This window comes from Argentina anserina, chromosome 4, assembly GCF_933775445.1.
Source record: "Argentina anserina chromosome 4, drPotAnse1.1, whole genome shotgun sequence".
NCBI classification, from domain to species: Eukaryota; Viridiplantae; Streptophyta; class Magnoliopsida; order Rosales; family Rosaceae; genus Argentina; species Argentina anserina.
The window spans coordinates 6371793-6390031 of record NC_065875.1 but is presented as its reverse complement, the minus strand read 5'-3'; the positions used below and the strand labels follow the sequence as shown (position 1 = coordinate 6390031).

Below are 18239 nucleotides of genomic sequence, written 5' to 3'. Positions count from 1 at the left end.
TACTGTAAAAACCCATTGTAGAACAAATTTAGAGTCGTGGCTGGCATGTTATACAGAAGCACAAGTCAGAATATAGGATCCAAGCATAGCACATTGTGAATTCAAGAAAAACAGTACCAACTTAACCATAAAATCAATCTGCGCAGATTAGTAATGAATAAGATAGGAGCTATGGTTCGTGTAAAAAAGGAGGAACAAGGGCAGTTATGCGATCAAAAACCATGATGAAAACCCGACTCGTCTTACAAATTTTTGCCAGCCGATCAATTTAATATCACAATACAAATACGAAACAGAATCTATGCCTGATGGGTACATCATGTGCTCAGTTGTAGAACATGTACTTGGGTGTTGCACTGAATTTCTGGTACCCCTTGATGACTTTGTTCACAGCTTCGAGGAAGTCTTTTTCTGTTGCCGTCTTTCTTCGAGCACGGATGGCACACATTCCAGCTTCTGTACATACACTTCTAATGTCAGCTCCTGAGAAACAAAAACCAATGTCATATGAGATATCTCTAGTCCAATAACAAATAAGGAATCACAAACATAAGGAGATGCAAATCCAAAGATTCCCACCAGTATATTCAGTAAGGTAAAGAAATGGTCTCATCAAAATTACAAAGAATAAAAAGAAAATGGCTGGTCTGAAGTGACAATGTTATTTGAATCAGTACTTACCAGTTGCATTTGGGCATAGTCGAGCCAGAAGTTCAAACCTAATATCTCTTTCACAGCTCATAGTTTGTGTATGGATCTTGAATATTTGAGTCTGACTCTCCATATCGGCAAGGCCAAACTCCACCTTACGATCCAATCGTCCAGGACGTAACAAAGCAGGGTCAAGTGTGTCAGGCCTGAAAAATAGTACAGTACCAGTGTACCACAGTAGAGAGTAGGAGTTAGTAAAATTTTCTATTCCATTTAAATAGTCCGCCTCTAAATCACAATAGGAAATAAAAAATAGACCTGTTGGTAGCCATCAGGACTTTAATCCTAATTACTGAGTGGCATGGTCAAGAACTACTTAGCTGGTTCAAATTATTTCCTCAAGTAAAAGCAAAATATCAACAATTGTGGAAGCCCGATTCTAAGTTACAAGTCAAGTACGCAATTGGTCCACAACGGCCTAGCGCTATCAAATTACTGCCCTATGTCTTCTAAGAATTCAACAGCGTTGAAAACTTTGATTCTTTGTTTTTTATTGCGGTTTTACTCAAGTATACGCTTTAATTTCAGGTAATATAAGTATAAACTTAAGTGCTACAATAGTAAAGTACTCTCTTTTGATCCGCAGAATGTCATGTAATTCTTTTGTGGGGATCTGCCCCAAACATGGAACTCAAATAAGGAAATTTCTTAGAGGTTAAAGATATGCCTACCCGACACGCATGCCCTCTTCTATATCTGTTGAGGAAACCTTATCGCCCAGGCCGACTACAAACTGCATATTGCCAGAAAATATACACTGTAAGTGTTCACCAAAAAAAGACTAACAAGAAAACAGAATAGGAATTGATTATTATATCCAGAAAGATTATACCTTAGCAATCTGCTTAACGTTTATGACATATTTGGCATCTTCATAATTAGGACTGATTATCTTCGTGCATCTAGCTATCTGGCTCACAAAAACCCATCATTGCGTCATCAATACATTACATACAAAGAAACTACACATTACTATCTGGGTAGTTGGAAATGTAAATCAATCATCTGCTTATCAGAAACAAGATCTCACTGGCTGGGAGCAGTTAGTCCAGTGTCAGACTCCTTAATACCTATAAAACCCAACCCAACTTTAAACTTCTCCATAAACAAAACTAAGCACCCACTACTTCAAAACTGAGCGATTCGGATTGCACCTTTAAAGAAACCAACTTAAACTTCTCCATACACACACAAAACTAAGCTCCCAACACTTCAAACCGAGGAATTGGGATTGCAACAATGTACATGAATATAAAGAACCCAAATTTAAACTACTCCATACACAAACCTAAGCACCCAATACTACACACTCAGCAATTAAGATAGCAACATTTTACATAACTATAAAAAACCCAACTTTAAAACTTATCCATACTCAAAAGTCAAAACTAAGCACCCAACACTCTCACACTGAGCAATTGGGATTTCAATAAGGTACATATACGAAGAACCCAACATAAACTTGTCAATACACAAGAAAAGGTACCCCAAAAACTTCAAACTGAGCAATTGGGGGATGAAAATTAAACATACCACATAAAATCATTGACCTTTTTAGCCAGCTCCTTGTTTTCCTTCTCAACATTCTTAGTGAGCGCTGAGGAGGGCGATGTCGTCATCATCAAGGGGTCTAGGGTTCTCCTCGTCCTTCAAGTCTTCCGGCTCCGGCGCCATTAGAGTGCGTAGATCAGAGTGTAGATTTGGGAGTACTATATTTCAAAGCTTTTATTTTCATGCTGCTCACGCAGCCTACTAGACACATCTGTTTTTACTATGCATTTTGCACTTATAGACAAATAACCAGTAAATCTTGAATTTTTATCCAACCAAAAAAAAGTACGAACAGTAAATGGTGAAATTACTCTAGGATATGAATATGAGAGATAATAAGCTAACGATTCTGAATCAGTGAATCGAATTAGTCTAAGTACGTAAGTTTTGTTTGATGTCGTTTTTATGAATACATGGCTATACTTTTGCTTTAAATTTTTACCGAATAGGATCAACTATAACCAATTAGGGTTTTAATGGGAGAGACACAACTTTCTTTGAAAAATCCGCTGCACTTGCAAATTGTCATCTAGTTGATGACTCCATCAAACAAGCCGTGTAGCTAGCCTACAAACATAGAGCACGTTTACTTATATAAATAAGTGGTTAAATGAATGAGAACCGAATTGAATTTGTAGAGAGATTTTGAATTTCATCAAGCGTTTACTTACTGTATAGAATTAGAATTAGCAATTGAACTAATTCCAATTTAATTACTAAACTAACCCTAAAAATACAGTTATACATTTCAATCACTCTTATTGTAAACAGTCTATATATATTTGATATATATATATATATATATATTATAATCACGAGGTTACATATTAACATCAACTTCCTACATATATATATATATATATAACTCTCTTGTGCTAAAATTTGTCAAAATTATTTTTGTATTATTTTTTAAGTTAAGGAAGTCACAAGGATTAGACAAAAAAAACATATTTCTCATCTTTTTTGGAAAATCTATAATATTAATAGATGATATTATCGGAATAAATATCGATTCCTAATGTTTCAATCTCAAGCCCACTTTCCCCCTTAGATTTTCAATTCTAGGTTGTTAAGCATTTAATTCATAATGAAGAGGTGAGACCAACACCTATTACAATTCTACCATGTGTAAATAAACACTTGAATTCTCTATACCCGAAATCATTCTCTCACTTTTCCATTTCATTCCCATTAAGTAAACATGCCAATAAAGTGTAACGTGATTTTCACAGGAAGTGGTTTCCTAAAGTCCCAAATTAAGTTCTACTTGGCTTCCCCGTTCGGCCGTTCCAACTCAGTGTATACAGTTGTTCATTGTGGAACATAATATCCTGATAGCTTTTGGGAAGTGCACCATCTAAGCTTTTCCATGTTTTTATCTTCATGCTTGTAGAATCCAAGTCTTGATGGACGTACTGCTCCAAACATTACTCATCAGGGCGTCAATTGGTGTAGTATACAAAGTTACAACCAATATTTAACATGCAATCATCTACTGAACTATTACCCACCTCTATGATGACCCTGACGTACTCCCGGTGATCGATCGAGACATGCATATATACATGATGTAAGTACATAGTAAGTACATCAGTCTACGTATCTGTACATAGTAAGTACGTTCATATGTAAATTACTTTGATAGAGAAGTATATAGTAGTCTCAAACTTAGTAGTGCATGAAATTAGTCTACTCTGGTCAAACTATCTAGTTTCTCTACTTCGTGAATAAATACATATATATACCACTAAAAAATCAATAACAACTAGTGGTGGAATCAGGAACTTATAAGAATAGGGGCAAAAACATATTACTCTTATTTGTGCGAACTGCAGATTTTTTTTAACTCTGTCATCCTTAAATTAAGTATGTAGATATTTATCATCAAAATGAAGCTATTCCACTTTTGTTTTTATCTTTCATTCTGTATAAGAGGAGATGATATCTCGTCCGATATTTATTTGTAAAATTTTTCCATCTCACAACTTAAAATTAAAATAAAAAGAACAAATTTATCTAATAAATAAGTTATAAATTTAAAAATTAAATTAATAAACACTAAAATAGAAGAATCTTACATAAAAAAATATGAGAAAAGAATAAAGTTTTAGACTTTTTTCGTATACAATATTAGATCAGCATATAAAATATTTCCTTTATACTATAAAATAATTAGTGAAGTTAGAATATTGGACTCGCCCCGGTCGTGATAACAACTACATTTAATTACTTACCTGGCTTCTTATTTGCTTGTATTTTGAATCCTTCGCTCTTTAGGTGATTAACGTTCTGAACTAAGAACATTCGATCTATATGCATGGTTTCCCAGCATTTCCCTGTTGTTCTTCAATTCAAGGGATTCCAGGTCGACTTCCTTAGTCACTATTGGCTCATAATTCATATACGTATGCAACTAGGTTTTCAATCTACGTACGTACTTCTTATTCTTCCTTGCGAAATGAATGTCATCTCCAAACCGGTGATGGATTTCTCCTTAATTTTTTTTCAATTATTTTTGTCATTGATGAGTGCAATCTCATTTGATAAATTCATTATTTTTCTCATTTTTAGATATCTCATTCTTTCTCTTTTGCATTATCTCTTTTTATTCTCTTCCTTTTTTTTCTCCTCAATTTCTTTCACTTATTTTTGTCATTGGTGGGTGCAATCTCATTTGAAAAATTCTTTCTTTTCTCCTTTGTAGGTGTCTCATTCTTTCTCTTTTGCATTATCTTTTTTTATTCTCTTTCTTTTTCTTTCTCTCTTTTTCTTTCACTTATTTTTGTCATTGGTGGGTGCAATCTCCTTTGATAAATTCATTTTTTTTTCTCCTTTGTAGGTGTCTCATTCTTTCTTTATTTTCCTCCTTTGCTTGACTTTTCCTCTATTTTTTTCCTTCATTGTACAATCTGAAAATTATAAAAGACAAGATAATTCATATAAAAAGATCAAGTAAGTTACTAGAATAGGAGAGTAAGATTAGGAAAATTACGGAATAAAAGTTTAAGTTCAAGTAAGATTTTCTCAAATGGTACGTTTTTAACTCATGTAAGCACAAAAATACATTCAATACCACCCAAGACTCTTACTACGACTCAATGACTCAATAGTACAATAATAAGTGGTAAGCAAAGTACAAATGGAGGTAAAAACATGTTAAGAACGTCGCACAAAGTGCTCTTATCAACTACCCCACACCTGACTTTTGCTAGTCCCTTAGCAAAACAAAACTAAACAAGACAATATTACTCCTAAATGATTGCCTCAGAATCTCAAAACACATAGCTTTCAAGTTTAAGCATTTGAATGTAAGCACATAAATTCTAAGTTTCATAAACATGCTTCATACTATGAATAAGTCAAATACGAGACAATAAGCATTTAACATGTTTCGGCAATCAAATCCTCCACACAAGGCATACTCTCTTCTTTTCACTCAGATTCATGGTTATCATTCACACACAAGTATATGCAAGAGAACTGATATTAAGGCATCAAATAACTTGCATATTTCAACAAATGAAAGCACTTTGTGAATAACAAAGGAAAACCTCATTTAACAACTAAGTGCACAAATGGACCAAAACCATATGCTCAACTCTTGTAATCATCTCCACAAACCAAGATTTGCTCATTTTCAAAATCATTAGGATCATTAGATAATGTAAATGTTTAGGCTTAGCTAAAGGCATGAAATATCAAGGAATCACAAAGGTAATCATATAGACTTAGCAGAGTAAACATCATCATTATGACACCACACACCATCAGGGGCCGAATATAACAAGTTGGGCACAATCATCATTATAACCACAAAGTGAACATGGACAAAGGTCAAGTAAAAAGTTTTAGACCTTCAATTACAACTCAACTCCAAATCACAAATGGAAGACAACATAGTTTTTTTTTCTTTTTTTTCTTTTCTTGCCGAGTTCATCATTCATTTTTTTTTCTTTTTTGGCAATGCTTGCTTAAAAAGCTTGTTGATTCTTTTTTCACATGTCTTTCACCCCACACTTATTTCATGCATCATCATAACATCATCTCAACAAGAATTTTGCCAAGTCTATAGGACAAGGTGGATGTAACTATACTAAGCATGGAGATAACATAGGTGATGAAGAAAAGGCTCAATATAGGCTTAAATGGGGTTCAACTAAGGGCTCTCAAACATGGCACATAAAAGGATACATGGCTGTTTGGCTAAAGTGGTGGTATTCCTAGAAATGATCCATAACTTTTCAAAAGCAGAGCATTTTATGACTTAAAAGTTTCTAGAGTCACAAAAATGAGTTCTAGTAAATTCTAGAGTCCATTAAAAGCTATGACACATAGCTATTGAATATGCAAAGAATAGTGAGATTCATGAACAACCACGAAATTTCATATTATATCTCATGAAAAAAGTACATATAGGCTAAAAAAATCACAAGTTGTTATAGACTTTAAACTGACCAAAAATGTATGCCATGATCAATCAATCCAAATCTCACATGTTGATACAAAATTCACATTATTAATAAAACTTACAATTCAATTCTTATAGAATGCAAAACTATCATCTATGTATTTAGAGACATAATCATCCTAGAGTTTAGGGGCATCCTAAGACTCAATTGACTCAAATAAAGCAAACATACCCAAAGTAATTCTCGATTAGGTGAGAAGCTTTGCCTTTACAGACCAGCAAACCTTACATACGCAATATAAACCATAAGAGGTATAATTCGTTTCCTAGCCTGATCTTGTATTTTTGGATCATGGATCGCGCCAAGCAGCCTTTTCTTTTTTGAACTTTTTTTTAACAGAAACAAATAAACACAAAGCAAACTTGTAAACATACCCCACACTTTAAAAAATTACATTGTCCTCAATAGTAAGAATGTAATTCACAAGCATAAAATACAATCACATATACAATTCAACCATAAGAGTGAAGAGATTAGAAAATTCAAACTCCCGTAGACGACTCATCCACAGATACGGTTGAAATAGGTTGCCTCCCATGCAATGCTTGAGTTTTATAGTCTCTTAGCCTAGACTCTCTCATGTTCATTCTCCTTTAGGCGCATCTCTCACAATTTCCTCTCATACGTGTGCTCCTCAAATGGCTCATAGTAGGGCTTAAGTCGATGCTCATTCACCTTGAATGTCTTCCCTGTTGTATCACTTTGAATCTCAACTGCACTATGAGCAAACACGTTAATAACAACAAATTGGCCAACCCAATGCGAACGAAGTTTTCCTGGAAATAACATAAGCCTTGAATGGAATAACAAAACTTTCTGGCCCAGTTAGAACTTCTTTCCTTTAATCATTTATTATTATTATTATTATTATTATTATTATTATTATTATTATTATTATTTATATTTTCTTTTATTCTTCATTATTTTTTTCTTCTTTTATTTTATTTCTTTTTTATTTTTTATTTTTTTATTGTTACGAAATCTACAAGTGTAAAGTATTACTAAGTCTAATTGATTTTATTCACACACAATCCTAATATTTAAGGTACGTGGAGCAGAGGAGCTAGCTGTGCAATGGACTGAAACAGCCTCATGTAAAGGTCTTGCTTTATCCGATATACCTTAAAAGTTAGAATATCATTTTCTTTTGAAACTATATACATCTATTTATACAAAGTTATTTTCTAAGTTATAAAGCGAGTTAGACGTGCGGCCTAAGTACGTCGTCTAGACACAAACTCATTCTTTTGTTTCAGAAGGTTGGATAGTTAGAATCAAAGATAGTCGCAAGGTATGACTCATTTGTTGGACACCACGGGGGCCACATCCTCGAAAAGATGTTTTCTCAATCGACTCCATCACTGAGATGTATGTCAGTCTATGTGCCTCTGAGATCCAATTTTTTAAACCTTAAACTAGGGTAATGAAAATAGCATGCCCCTTACTCAGCTCGAAATAACTTTGAGTGTTAGACTGGCCCTAAAGTGTTAATAAAAGCTGCCCTCAACTCCAAGTGACCTTAGTGATAGGAGCACTTTGTGCTGCGTTCTTAATATGTTTTTACCTCCATTTGTACTTTGTTTAACCCTTATTGTTGTAATATCGAGTCATTGAGTCACAATAGGAGTTTAGGACGGTTATGGATGTGTATTTGTGCTTAAACGAGTTAAAAACGAAGAATTGGTCTAGAGTCCTAGTTTGAGTAGGAATCTTTATAGGACTAGGAAACCTAGTTGAATTAGGAGTCTTTATCTTTCTACGTTTTGGTCGCATTGGCGATATCTTGAGAGTCCTTTTTGCATTAGGAATCCTTGTTAGACTAGGAAACGTACCATTTTGGAAAGTCCTACTTGAACTCAAACTCTTATTACGAAACTTTCCTAAATGAACTTTCTTGTTCTAGTAACTTACTTATTCTAGTAAGTTTCCGTTTTGCAAATTAGAAACTTTCCTAATCTAGTTGAGCTCATCTATTACATGTGTCTTTTTAAGACAACAAATGTCTAGATTATGACATGATTTTCGAAATACATTATCTCTTACTATTGATTTTCTTTTCTTATTTTCAAGTTTGGATTTAAGAGATAGTTCAAGGAATTAAAATAGAGATCATCCGTGCAAGATAGGAGATGAGAGAATGCATGAATTGGAGAAGAAATATGAGTCCTTGCCGTGCAAGACTCTTGAGAGAAAATAGGAGAGGAGGCCGTGCCTTGTGATCAGCCCAAGGAGTTCCATGTCGTGTGAACTCTTGAGAAATTGTAGGGAGGAGCCGTCCACAGTCATCAAGGAGAAGGAGCTCAGCGCATGATGTGTAACCCTAGATAAATAAGGAGATAAGAGCTTGTTCTACAAGGAAAAGAGGGGCACATATTCGATCCAATTAAAGAGAAAAGATCATAGCCATGCATACATGTATCAGCCCATTCAAAACCCTAGCAGCCCCTCCTCTCCTCCTTCCTCTATAAAAAGCACGACCTCCCTTCATATTTTGCATCTCCATTCTCTCACAAAGCTAGCCGAATTGCTGCCCAAATACATCCAAAAAATTCAAGCCAAAAACCTTCATCCATCATCACCAAACCGTGCTCATCTTCCTCCTCTTCCAATTCGATTTCATCCTTGCTTCATCCTAGAAGGTTTCTAATGTGTGATTCATCCATGGCTTGTAATCTTTCTTTTTATTTTCTGCAATTTTCGAATTCTATGAATGAATTATTGGATGTTATTTTCGGTTTCATATATGAAGAATATAAATTCAGACTTCTTTGGTTTTATGTTTTGATTGTACGAACTCATGAAATATGTATGTATGCCGTGTGTAATAGCTTAGGGCAGTAGTATTTTCGAAATTAATTTAGGTTTTATTTCAATTTATTCCATGAACTTGTGCATCAAAATCAATGCTTGAGGAAGCCAAGGCCATGGTTCTCCTAAGGTTGCGATTTAATTCACCAAAGTGTTCTTTGATTGAATATGCGCTTCGTGTTTCAATTATTGATATTTGTTTAGGGTTGTGATAGTTCTAGGAATTTGGATGTCTAATCAAGATGAGTGACGCCATGCTTGCTTACATGTTTCCAATTCGACTTATTGTGTTTATGTGCTACTTTGTTGTTTAACTAGAACGTTTTGTTATGTTGAACTCTTTTTAGCATATGTTTAGGATTGAACGCTTCGTTGATTCTAAATAATTAAGAAGTCTTAACGATTAGATGAACCGTTTTGGACTCTAATTAGAATTGGAATTGAAATGGACTTAAGAAGAATCGAAAATACTTGCTGCCTATATGTTATTCTATGCATGTCATACATGTCTCTTGAGTAGAATTCGTGTTTTGGTTATGTGATGAGTGGTAGATCAATTGTATATAAGTAATTTAGGATTTATTTTAAGTAGTAGTTTTAGAATCCAAATCAAATCCCCCAATTTAGGATTTATTTTAAGTAGTAGTTTAAGTGTTGAGACCCTTTTGATTCTCCGGACTGAACAATCCCTGCTTATTCTATACTAACGATGATGTTTTTCAGGGTATTTTATAGACGTTCTAACAAAACGCTTTATCACTTAGCAAGGTACAAATGGAGGGTTAAGGCTAATATTAACAAAATGGACTTTACTTATTCCGTTTATTTTATAACTTACAATAAACTAAGCATAAATAAATATTTTAGCTTCCTTAAAACTTTATCTAAGTGTAACAAGTGTCCTATATGCAAACTATAACAAAATTAAAACATTTATCACAAAAATATAGAATAAAACAAATTGATAGATTGTTAATTAAACGTCTATAATAAACTCTGCAAAATGTCATCGTTAGTATAAAATAAGTAGGGATCGTTCAGTCTGGGGAATTGAAGGGAACTCTAAACTTTTAGTGTTAACAAATAATGGGGGCTTTGAGATTGATTATTAACTACTAAAATAAAACCTAAATTATTATTTACATGATCGACTTATCTTTAACAAACTTAAACCAAATTTACCATTACACAACATAATTACAAGTTCGAACCTATCATGTATTCTAATTTGACCAATTACATACTTTTTAGACACCAATACAATTAGAGCCTTAGGGGATTATCTAATCATGCAAGATTTCATTTAACATTTAGATTGACTTAGGGCCTAATCTAAATTTGCATGCAATCGAATTCAATAACACTTAGAGTAGAAATCAAACAAGATTACATTTAAGCACCAAATCTTTGTTAGAGACATGTTTCATGTCTGGCGTCACCCACCATTGTTTCACATGCAAATTTCCAGAATTTTTACCACTTTTAATCAACACAAACCGAACCTACTTAGGGCATGATTCGATTTGTGTCAATATGGTTGATGAATCTAGCACTCAAATACAATCTTAGGGATTGTATCCAAGCACTAAATTCATATGCACATATCTGAAAATTATCTAAAAGTATGAGAAAGATGATTAGAACACAGCAATAGAAATACAAACTCAATAATTATAGCAAAGATCCAAAAATCCGATAAAACAATCTGAAAATTTCGAATCTAAATACAAAACAATAATCTCACACAAACATTATACTACAATCTCCATAGACAAAGTATTGTAGAAAATAAAAAACAAACAAAGCAATGAAGATGAGTTGCGAGAATCACACTTGTAGGAACCTTGGAGGTGTGTCTTCAATGGTGATTTCGGTGGAGATGAAATTTATATAGGGGGGAGAACGGCTTGCTGTTTTTGGTGAAGAATGTTTGAGGTAGTATTTTGCTAGAGTTTTGGCTCTTGAATGCAAATGAGAAGTGCCCTTATTTGAGAGGTGAAGCCTTGTATATATAGAGAAGGTATGATGCACGGTTAGCTCTTTGATACTGTCTCTTTCTTCCTATTATAATGTCATGCTTTAATTCTTTAATCATGCGATGTTTTATTCCCTAAATCATGTCATGTTTTGTTCCCTAAAGCATGCAATGTTTTATTCATTTAATGATCATCTTCTAGCTTTTAGGTTGCATATGCATGGCTCCATCTCTCTTCTTTTCACTTAATTAATCTTCACATTTATTGCTTCCTTTTTCTTTTCTTCTTCTCACGGCAAGGACTCAATTTCTTAATTTTCTCCACTATTTTATCTCTTCTATTTAATTGTTACATGACTTGTTGATGATAGGACTCTATGTGCATGGCTTCTCCTTGTTTTCCTCTAGTGTTATCTCTTAAATCCAATCTGAAAATAAGAAAATAAAATCATAAGTAAGAGATAATTAGTTTCGAAAATTATGTCCTAATCTAGACAATTGTTGTCTTAAAAAGATACATGTAATATATGAGCTCTATATTTCCTAGTCTAACAAGGATTCCTAGTGCAAGAATGACTCTCAAAATATCGCCAATGTGACCAAAACGTAGAAAGATTAAGACTCTTAATCAAACTAGGTTTCCTAGTCCTACACGGATTACTACTCAAATTAGGACTCTAGACCAATTCTGCGTTTTTAACTTATGTAAGCACAAAAAATGCATCCAATACTGGCCAAGACTTACTACGACTCAATGACTCAATATTACAACAAGAAGGGCTAAGAAAAGTAAAAATGGAGGTAAAAACATATTAAGAACATCGCACAAAGTGCTCCAATCAGTCCCCGCTAGTCTAAAATAATATCAATACTAGAAAATGAACTATCCCCACTGTCCTCAGTAAAGTGATCATGTCATATCATATGTCATACATTATGCCCCCTCCCGGACAACTCAGAAATGTTCTCATACTCTTATTATTGGGCTTTTGCGATATTTCTGAATACCACATCGCCTCCAAGGCGGAAAGGGATATTATAATACTCTGCTAGCTCTCGTCAATGTGCCCCTTCCGGGAAAAGGAAATGTGTACTCTCATACTCCCAAAACTATCACGTCGCGCTAATGGAGATGGTAACGAGCTTGCATGGGATTTCCGGCATACCACATCACCACCCAGGCGGAAAGGGCTTTGGTGCACTACTCGGGATAGCCACCGACACCATAAGGTGGAATATACATATACATTGCTAGCATCATCGCCATCATCATCATAATCATCATCATCATATCATATCATCACCATATCATCATCTTCCGACAACCCCATATTCAACAATAAATACATATATTGCCTATACCTTGTTGATTCTAATGGAACAGCCGAGTTGATAAGGCTTGTTTATATCTCGTTGATTCTAATCGAATAGCCGAGTTAATAGGCTTACTGGAGAACAAATAAATAACCAATATACTGTTCCAATCAATGCATATCACAACCCTACCACAAATATGTAACTATAACCCCAAAACCAATACAAGAATTCAAAAATCATATCTACCATCAATCGATACAAACACATAGCAACCAACATTAAACATAGGAAAAATTAACCGATATTTAATCTAAATAATGGTGATTGCACCCAAACCTTGGTCAGGCTGCCTACGTACCATTTTGACAATGGATCAAGCCACTCATAGTTCAACTCATTTAGATAACCGAAAATAATACCACATACGATTTCCAACCGTCTATCACAAAATAGAATATATATATATATTATCCCAACATGTCTCACATGTCACAAAATAAGGGAATAAAACTAAAATAAAATAAATAAAATAATTAGAATTATAAATCGTAAATTCCTATAAATCTCATTTCTCAAAGAAACCAAAATAATTTTACAATCTCTTGGAGATCCCATTTCCAAATAAATATTCATAAAACAAAATATAATTCCAAAAGAATAAATAACTCAATAGTCATGCATACATATATTTAAAAGTAAATGTCGACTCACAGTATATTTACGCATGTCGGTGCTCCGAGCTCTCCTTAGGGCAAGTATCCTCTCGGTATTCTGTAAAATGACACATTAAGAATTAAATTCTATAATTCGTAAAATATCAACCGAACCTAAATCGTTCTAACTTCAACCGAAAATTCTCCAACTTCACCAACGACTTCCGTATACTCCACAAAATATTATAGGATCATAAAACCGAGGGTGCTCAATTTTAATGATTGAGATCTCATCTCTTTTACGATTAATTCGGGAAATTCATCGTGTACTCCACCTCAAAACTCCTCCAAAAATTCTATACAAAATACAGCACCGCTCACATCCATCAAACGACTCAAAAAGCCGTCGAAAACAACTCTGGCACGGCGGCAGCCGCCCCAAGCGCCACAGGAAGTGGCGGCCGGCTGCCCATATTCCGACCACCACCAATGACCACCAAATTTCACCATCACAATTGAAATGAGATTACTAACAACTTTCTACTTCACCACAGACTCCAAATCCGAGCCTAAACACTTCAATTTAACAAAAACCGAAAAGCCCCAATTTAAACTCTAGAATTTCTTTTCTTCGATTCTCCTAGCACAAAATGATTTGGGTTAAATCCTTTGGAGGGTTTGTAGTATGGAATGAGATCTTTCAAATGAGGCAAGAATCTCACCGATTGGTGGCCGGAGGAGGGAGTTTCAGCAAGGAGAAGATCGGCGAAATTGTGCACTTTCGGGGGACCTTCTGGGCTTCACCGGTCTAAAACGGCGACGAGAGAGCAGGTGGCGCTACCACCAATTGACAGGGGATGCAACAACCTTTCAAACGAGACCGGTGTGCCAATCTATGGTGGCCGGACGGCAGAGATCCAGAGGCCTAAAGTTTGTGGTTTGGGTGGAACAAAATATGGGTTCCTCCCATTTTTCTCTTTAATTCTCATATTTATACTATTATCCAAAAATGCCCAAATACCTTTTTTTATTCGTAACTTCTTCATACGAACTCCGATTTAGGTGTGTCTCATGTCCACGAATTCGTATCGACGAACTCTACAGCTTTAGTGAAAGACGTTTTCCCGAAAACGTATGCAGCGACAAGTCAACTTTTATAGTCGCTACACTTGGTACGACTCTCAATCATGGGAAAGAGGCAAAAAGATTCAGATCGTAACAGAATTAGTGAGAGTTATAAAGAACTCTATGAAACTCAAAAGTCAAGTGTATTCAATTATGATTTTTAAAAGTCATTATGGAATCCATGAAAGTCTTGGGGTATTCAATCATGATTTGTTTTTAAATTAATAGAATTATGTGGGTATTCAAAATATCATTCATACTTATGGAATTATAAACTCATAGAATCTCATGAATTTTTCAGTTTTAATTATACACACCATAATTCAAAAATTGTCTAACATATAGACCAAAGATTTTCATGGACTTTATCATTGTATTTAAAGATGTTTATTTTCCACCTTTTTTCTTTTTGTCTTTTCTTTACGGATTCTTTTTCCTACAACCTAATATGTTTATCCAACCTACGATCCCATGATTATTTTTCTTCTTCTTTATGTTATATTCTTACCTTATATCTTTACACTTATTAAAACCACATTGTCATATGTGGACACATGTCCAATGCTAACAATAATAATAAGGAATAAATATCACTTTGGTCATTGATGTAAACTTCGATCGACACTTTGGTCTTTGAACTTTTAAAAACTTCATTTTAGTCATCCAACTACACTAAATGTATGTCACATTGGTCATTCCGTGTATTTTCACCGTTTTTCTTTGTTAACTCGAATGGTACTTCGGAGATTAAAACAATCAAACGACATTTTTTTTCTTATTTTCTAGCACAACATTGTAATTATTTTCTAATTGGAATGATAAATATGACCATACATGATTTAATGTTCAAGTAACAAAGAAGATAAACAAAATGACCAACGTGACATACGGGTAGTATAGTTGGATGACCAAAGTGAAGTTTTCAAAAGTTTAATGTCAAGTAGTATCGATCGAAGCATACTTTGATGACTAAAGTGATATTTCTGCCTAAAAACAATGACGATGAAAAAAGTATGTAAGAAGAAAGAAAAATACTAATCATATCAATATTTCATGAACACCGACTTCTTTATCTTGAAACTTCTTAAACAATTTATTGACTTCCACAAACAATAAATTTGCCCATGGAAAGAAACAACAGAGAGATAATGCTAATGAATGGAGAATGAGTATTGCCAATCATATGTGGGTAGATACCAAACCAAATGTTCAACAAAATGCCAATAATGAAAACTATGACAATGGAGAAAGTGACGATGAATGAGAAGAATTATGATATTTTCTTTGTTTTAGGGACTCATCCGCCAACATGAAATTTTGTTAAAGTTTTTTTTCTTCCTTTTATTTTTGGTATTGTTTTTTTATTTGATGCATATACTTTCTCATTCGTGACATTGAGATGTTTTCCTTTATGTTCAAATTACTTTATGTTATAAAATTATTTTGAGTTTCTATGAAATCTGTAAAAGTCGTTCATAATGAACTTTGTGGATTTTCATAAATAAATAAAAGTTTATAATCAAAGCCAATGACTTTAAAGAAATCAACAGAAATCTATGTAAGTATGTGTTCTTTTTAAAAGTTTGTGGACTACTCTGAAAGTCTATGAATTAAAAACAAAATCCATACAAATCCTATACAATACACCATCCTAAGTGTAATGGAGAGATGATAATGCAGATTTGCGAAAAAGAGTATCGAAAGGGATGGCTTCATGGGAAAATAAAATTGAGAAGTATAAGTCACATCTTTGCAAGAAATGGAATGGAGTGAGTCTCTTTTTGTGAATGCAAAGATGATGCAAGGTGACGAGGAAATTGAAGATGATGGAGGCTAGGGTCATGGGATGGAGAGGGAGAGAATCTAGCTACCAGAAATGGAATGCATAGATCATGATGCACAATCCTGAGAGTGGGAGAGAATCCTTCTTTTTTAGCTTGAGTGGAATGCAGAGATGACAATGCAGACTCACAAGAGCCCCTCCTCCGAGTTACATATAAGTGGCTCCTCCTTAGCCTTCAATTCATCCAACAAGCCAAGAGTTCCAAACATATCTTCTTCCTAGCCAAAGATGTCTTTTTCTAGTTCTAATATCTTTGAAATGGTGGCTGTCGGAGCGCAAAAGAAGGGAAAAGATAAGATGTTGGCTCGTGTAGATGTTGTTGACTACAGCACCCCAGAAGATCTCTTTAGTGTTGTCAAGCCTCTTTATGATGAGGCTGTTGAGAAGTTTGTGGGCTATGCTTTGGTTGCCAAGTTGGAGACCAAACGCTTAGAGTTTGATTTGTGTAACCATGAGTCTCCCTTCACTTTGTTGGATATATGTATGCCATGCGACATACCAGTCTAGTGATAGTGACCATGATCTACCTGAGGGCCTTTTACAGAAGAAGCAGATCCATCCATGATTCATTTGGAGACCTTCCGTTACAACACACTTGACACTTTTGCAAAAGTGGATCCTGAGGAGTTCAATGGACCGGAAGCTCTTGAGGCTCAGGTGCTGGCTGAATGCGAAAGAGCATATGAGGAGCATTGCGATGTCTATGTTTCTCTACCCAAAGTGTCGATGTTGACCAAGTTTACTAACAATGACAATGCCAAGGCCACTAATGCATGAGGTTAGATAAGAGATTATGATCCCAAAAGCACTCCACCTCCGCAGACTGTGATCGGTATCATCATCCATCAGTGGCACAAACCCCGTCAGAGCAGCCAATTAACCACCACTACAGTCGACCAAGTCATCGGCAACTATGGTCGTTCCTAGTATAGATCGAAGATTACGATTTCAAACGCAGTCCACCTCCGCAGCCTTGGATTGACAGGGAGAAAGAAACACATAAGGAGGACATAGTCCCCTCGATGCCGGAGACAAGCCAAGGTTGTCATCCCAAAATATTCTACCGCCTCCGATAGTTCGAGAACCATCGACTCCACCAGAGAGGGAGAGCACAACTAGGGTTATCAACGAGAGAAAAAGGTGAGCCATAACCTCTTTACATTTTGGAAAAGGGGGAACTTGTTTTAATTAGATCTGTTTATTCTTCTTCTTCTTTATATAATTTGAAAAATAGATGACTATTTTTTAAGGGTTATATTGATTTGAGTAGGCCTCCAATTATACTTATCCAAATATCCAATTTTATTTTCGTTCTAACCTTCTACTTTTTTTTCCAACTTCTTTCTTTTCACATTTTGTTTCTTTTTTATTTTCCAGATTTTTGTTTGCACTTTAATTCCCTGTTTTGGATCATAAATATGAAATACCATATAATTTCCACGTTAATTGGTATTATGTGAGAAATTTTTCAATCCTCCCAGAGGACCACGTGACAATGTCCAGTGATCTTTCGTACTAATGAAAAACTGTCACGTGGAATTTATTATTTTCACCCAACTCTTGAGACTATTGTCGTTAAATTGTTGTTACAAGGTTCAAAGTAGCAAACACCTTCGAAAATTTCGATCGGAATAAAATTTGCAACCATATGATTCAATCCAATTGGATATAAGATGAAGACATATAATCTTATTTACATCCTATGTAATCTAAATTGTTAACACCAACATCGATCCATCAGCCATATGAGAACATATAGTTTTTTTATTTTGAGAATCGACATAAGG

The 18239-nt window shown here is 34.6% G+C and overlaps 1 protein-coding gene and 1 long non-coding RNA gene across 2 annotated transcripts; both read right to left on the bottom strand.

The window, feature by feature from the left end:
* Positions 1–134: 134 nt before the first annotated feature.
* On the bottom strand, positions 135–983 carry LOC126792093 (26S proteasome regulatory subunit 7-like). Its single transcript, XM_050518581.1, has 3 exons — positions 970–983; positions 682–857; positions 135–483 (listed from the first exon to the last, which is right to left on the bottom strand). Exons 1-3 carry the CDS (start codon positions 981–983, stop codon positions 326–328), a joined length of 348 nt encoding a protein of 115 aa, XP_050374538.1. The 3' UTR covers positions 135–325.
* Positions 984–1381: 398 nt separating this feature from the next.
* Positions 1382–2414, bottom strand: LOC126791283 (uncharacterized). The gene is made up of 3 exons (XR_007671807.1): positions 2262–2414; positions 1544–1621; positions 1382–1444 (listed from the first exon to the last, which is right to left on the bottom strand). It is a non-coding gene; the product is annotated as an uncharacterized LOC126791283 (long non-coding RNA).
* Positions 2415–18239: the final 15825 nt, after the last annotated feature.

What these genes read in the sequence shown, in the direction of transcription:
- LOC126792093 (XM_050518581.1), bottom strand. An exon ending in ACTATGCCCAAATGCAACTG is followed by an intron (nt 484 to 681) that starts GTAAGTACTGAT and finishes TTTGTTTCTCAG; the next exon opens with GAGCTGACATTAGAAGTGTA.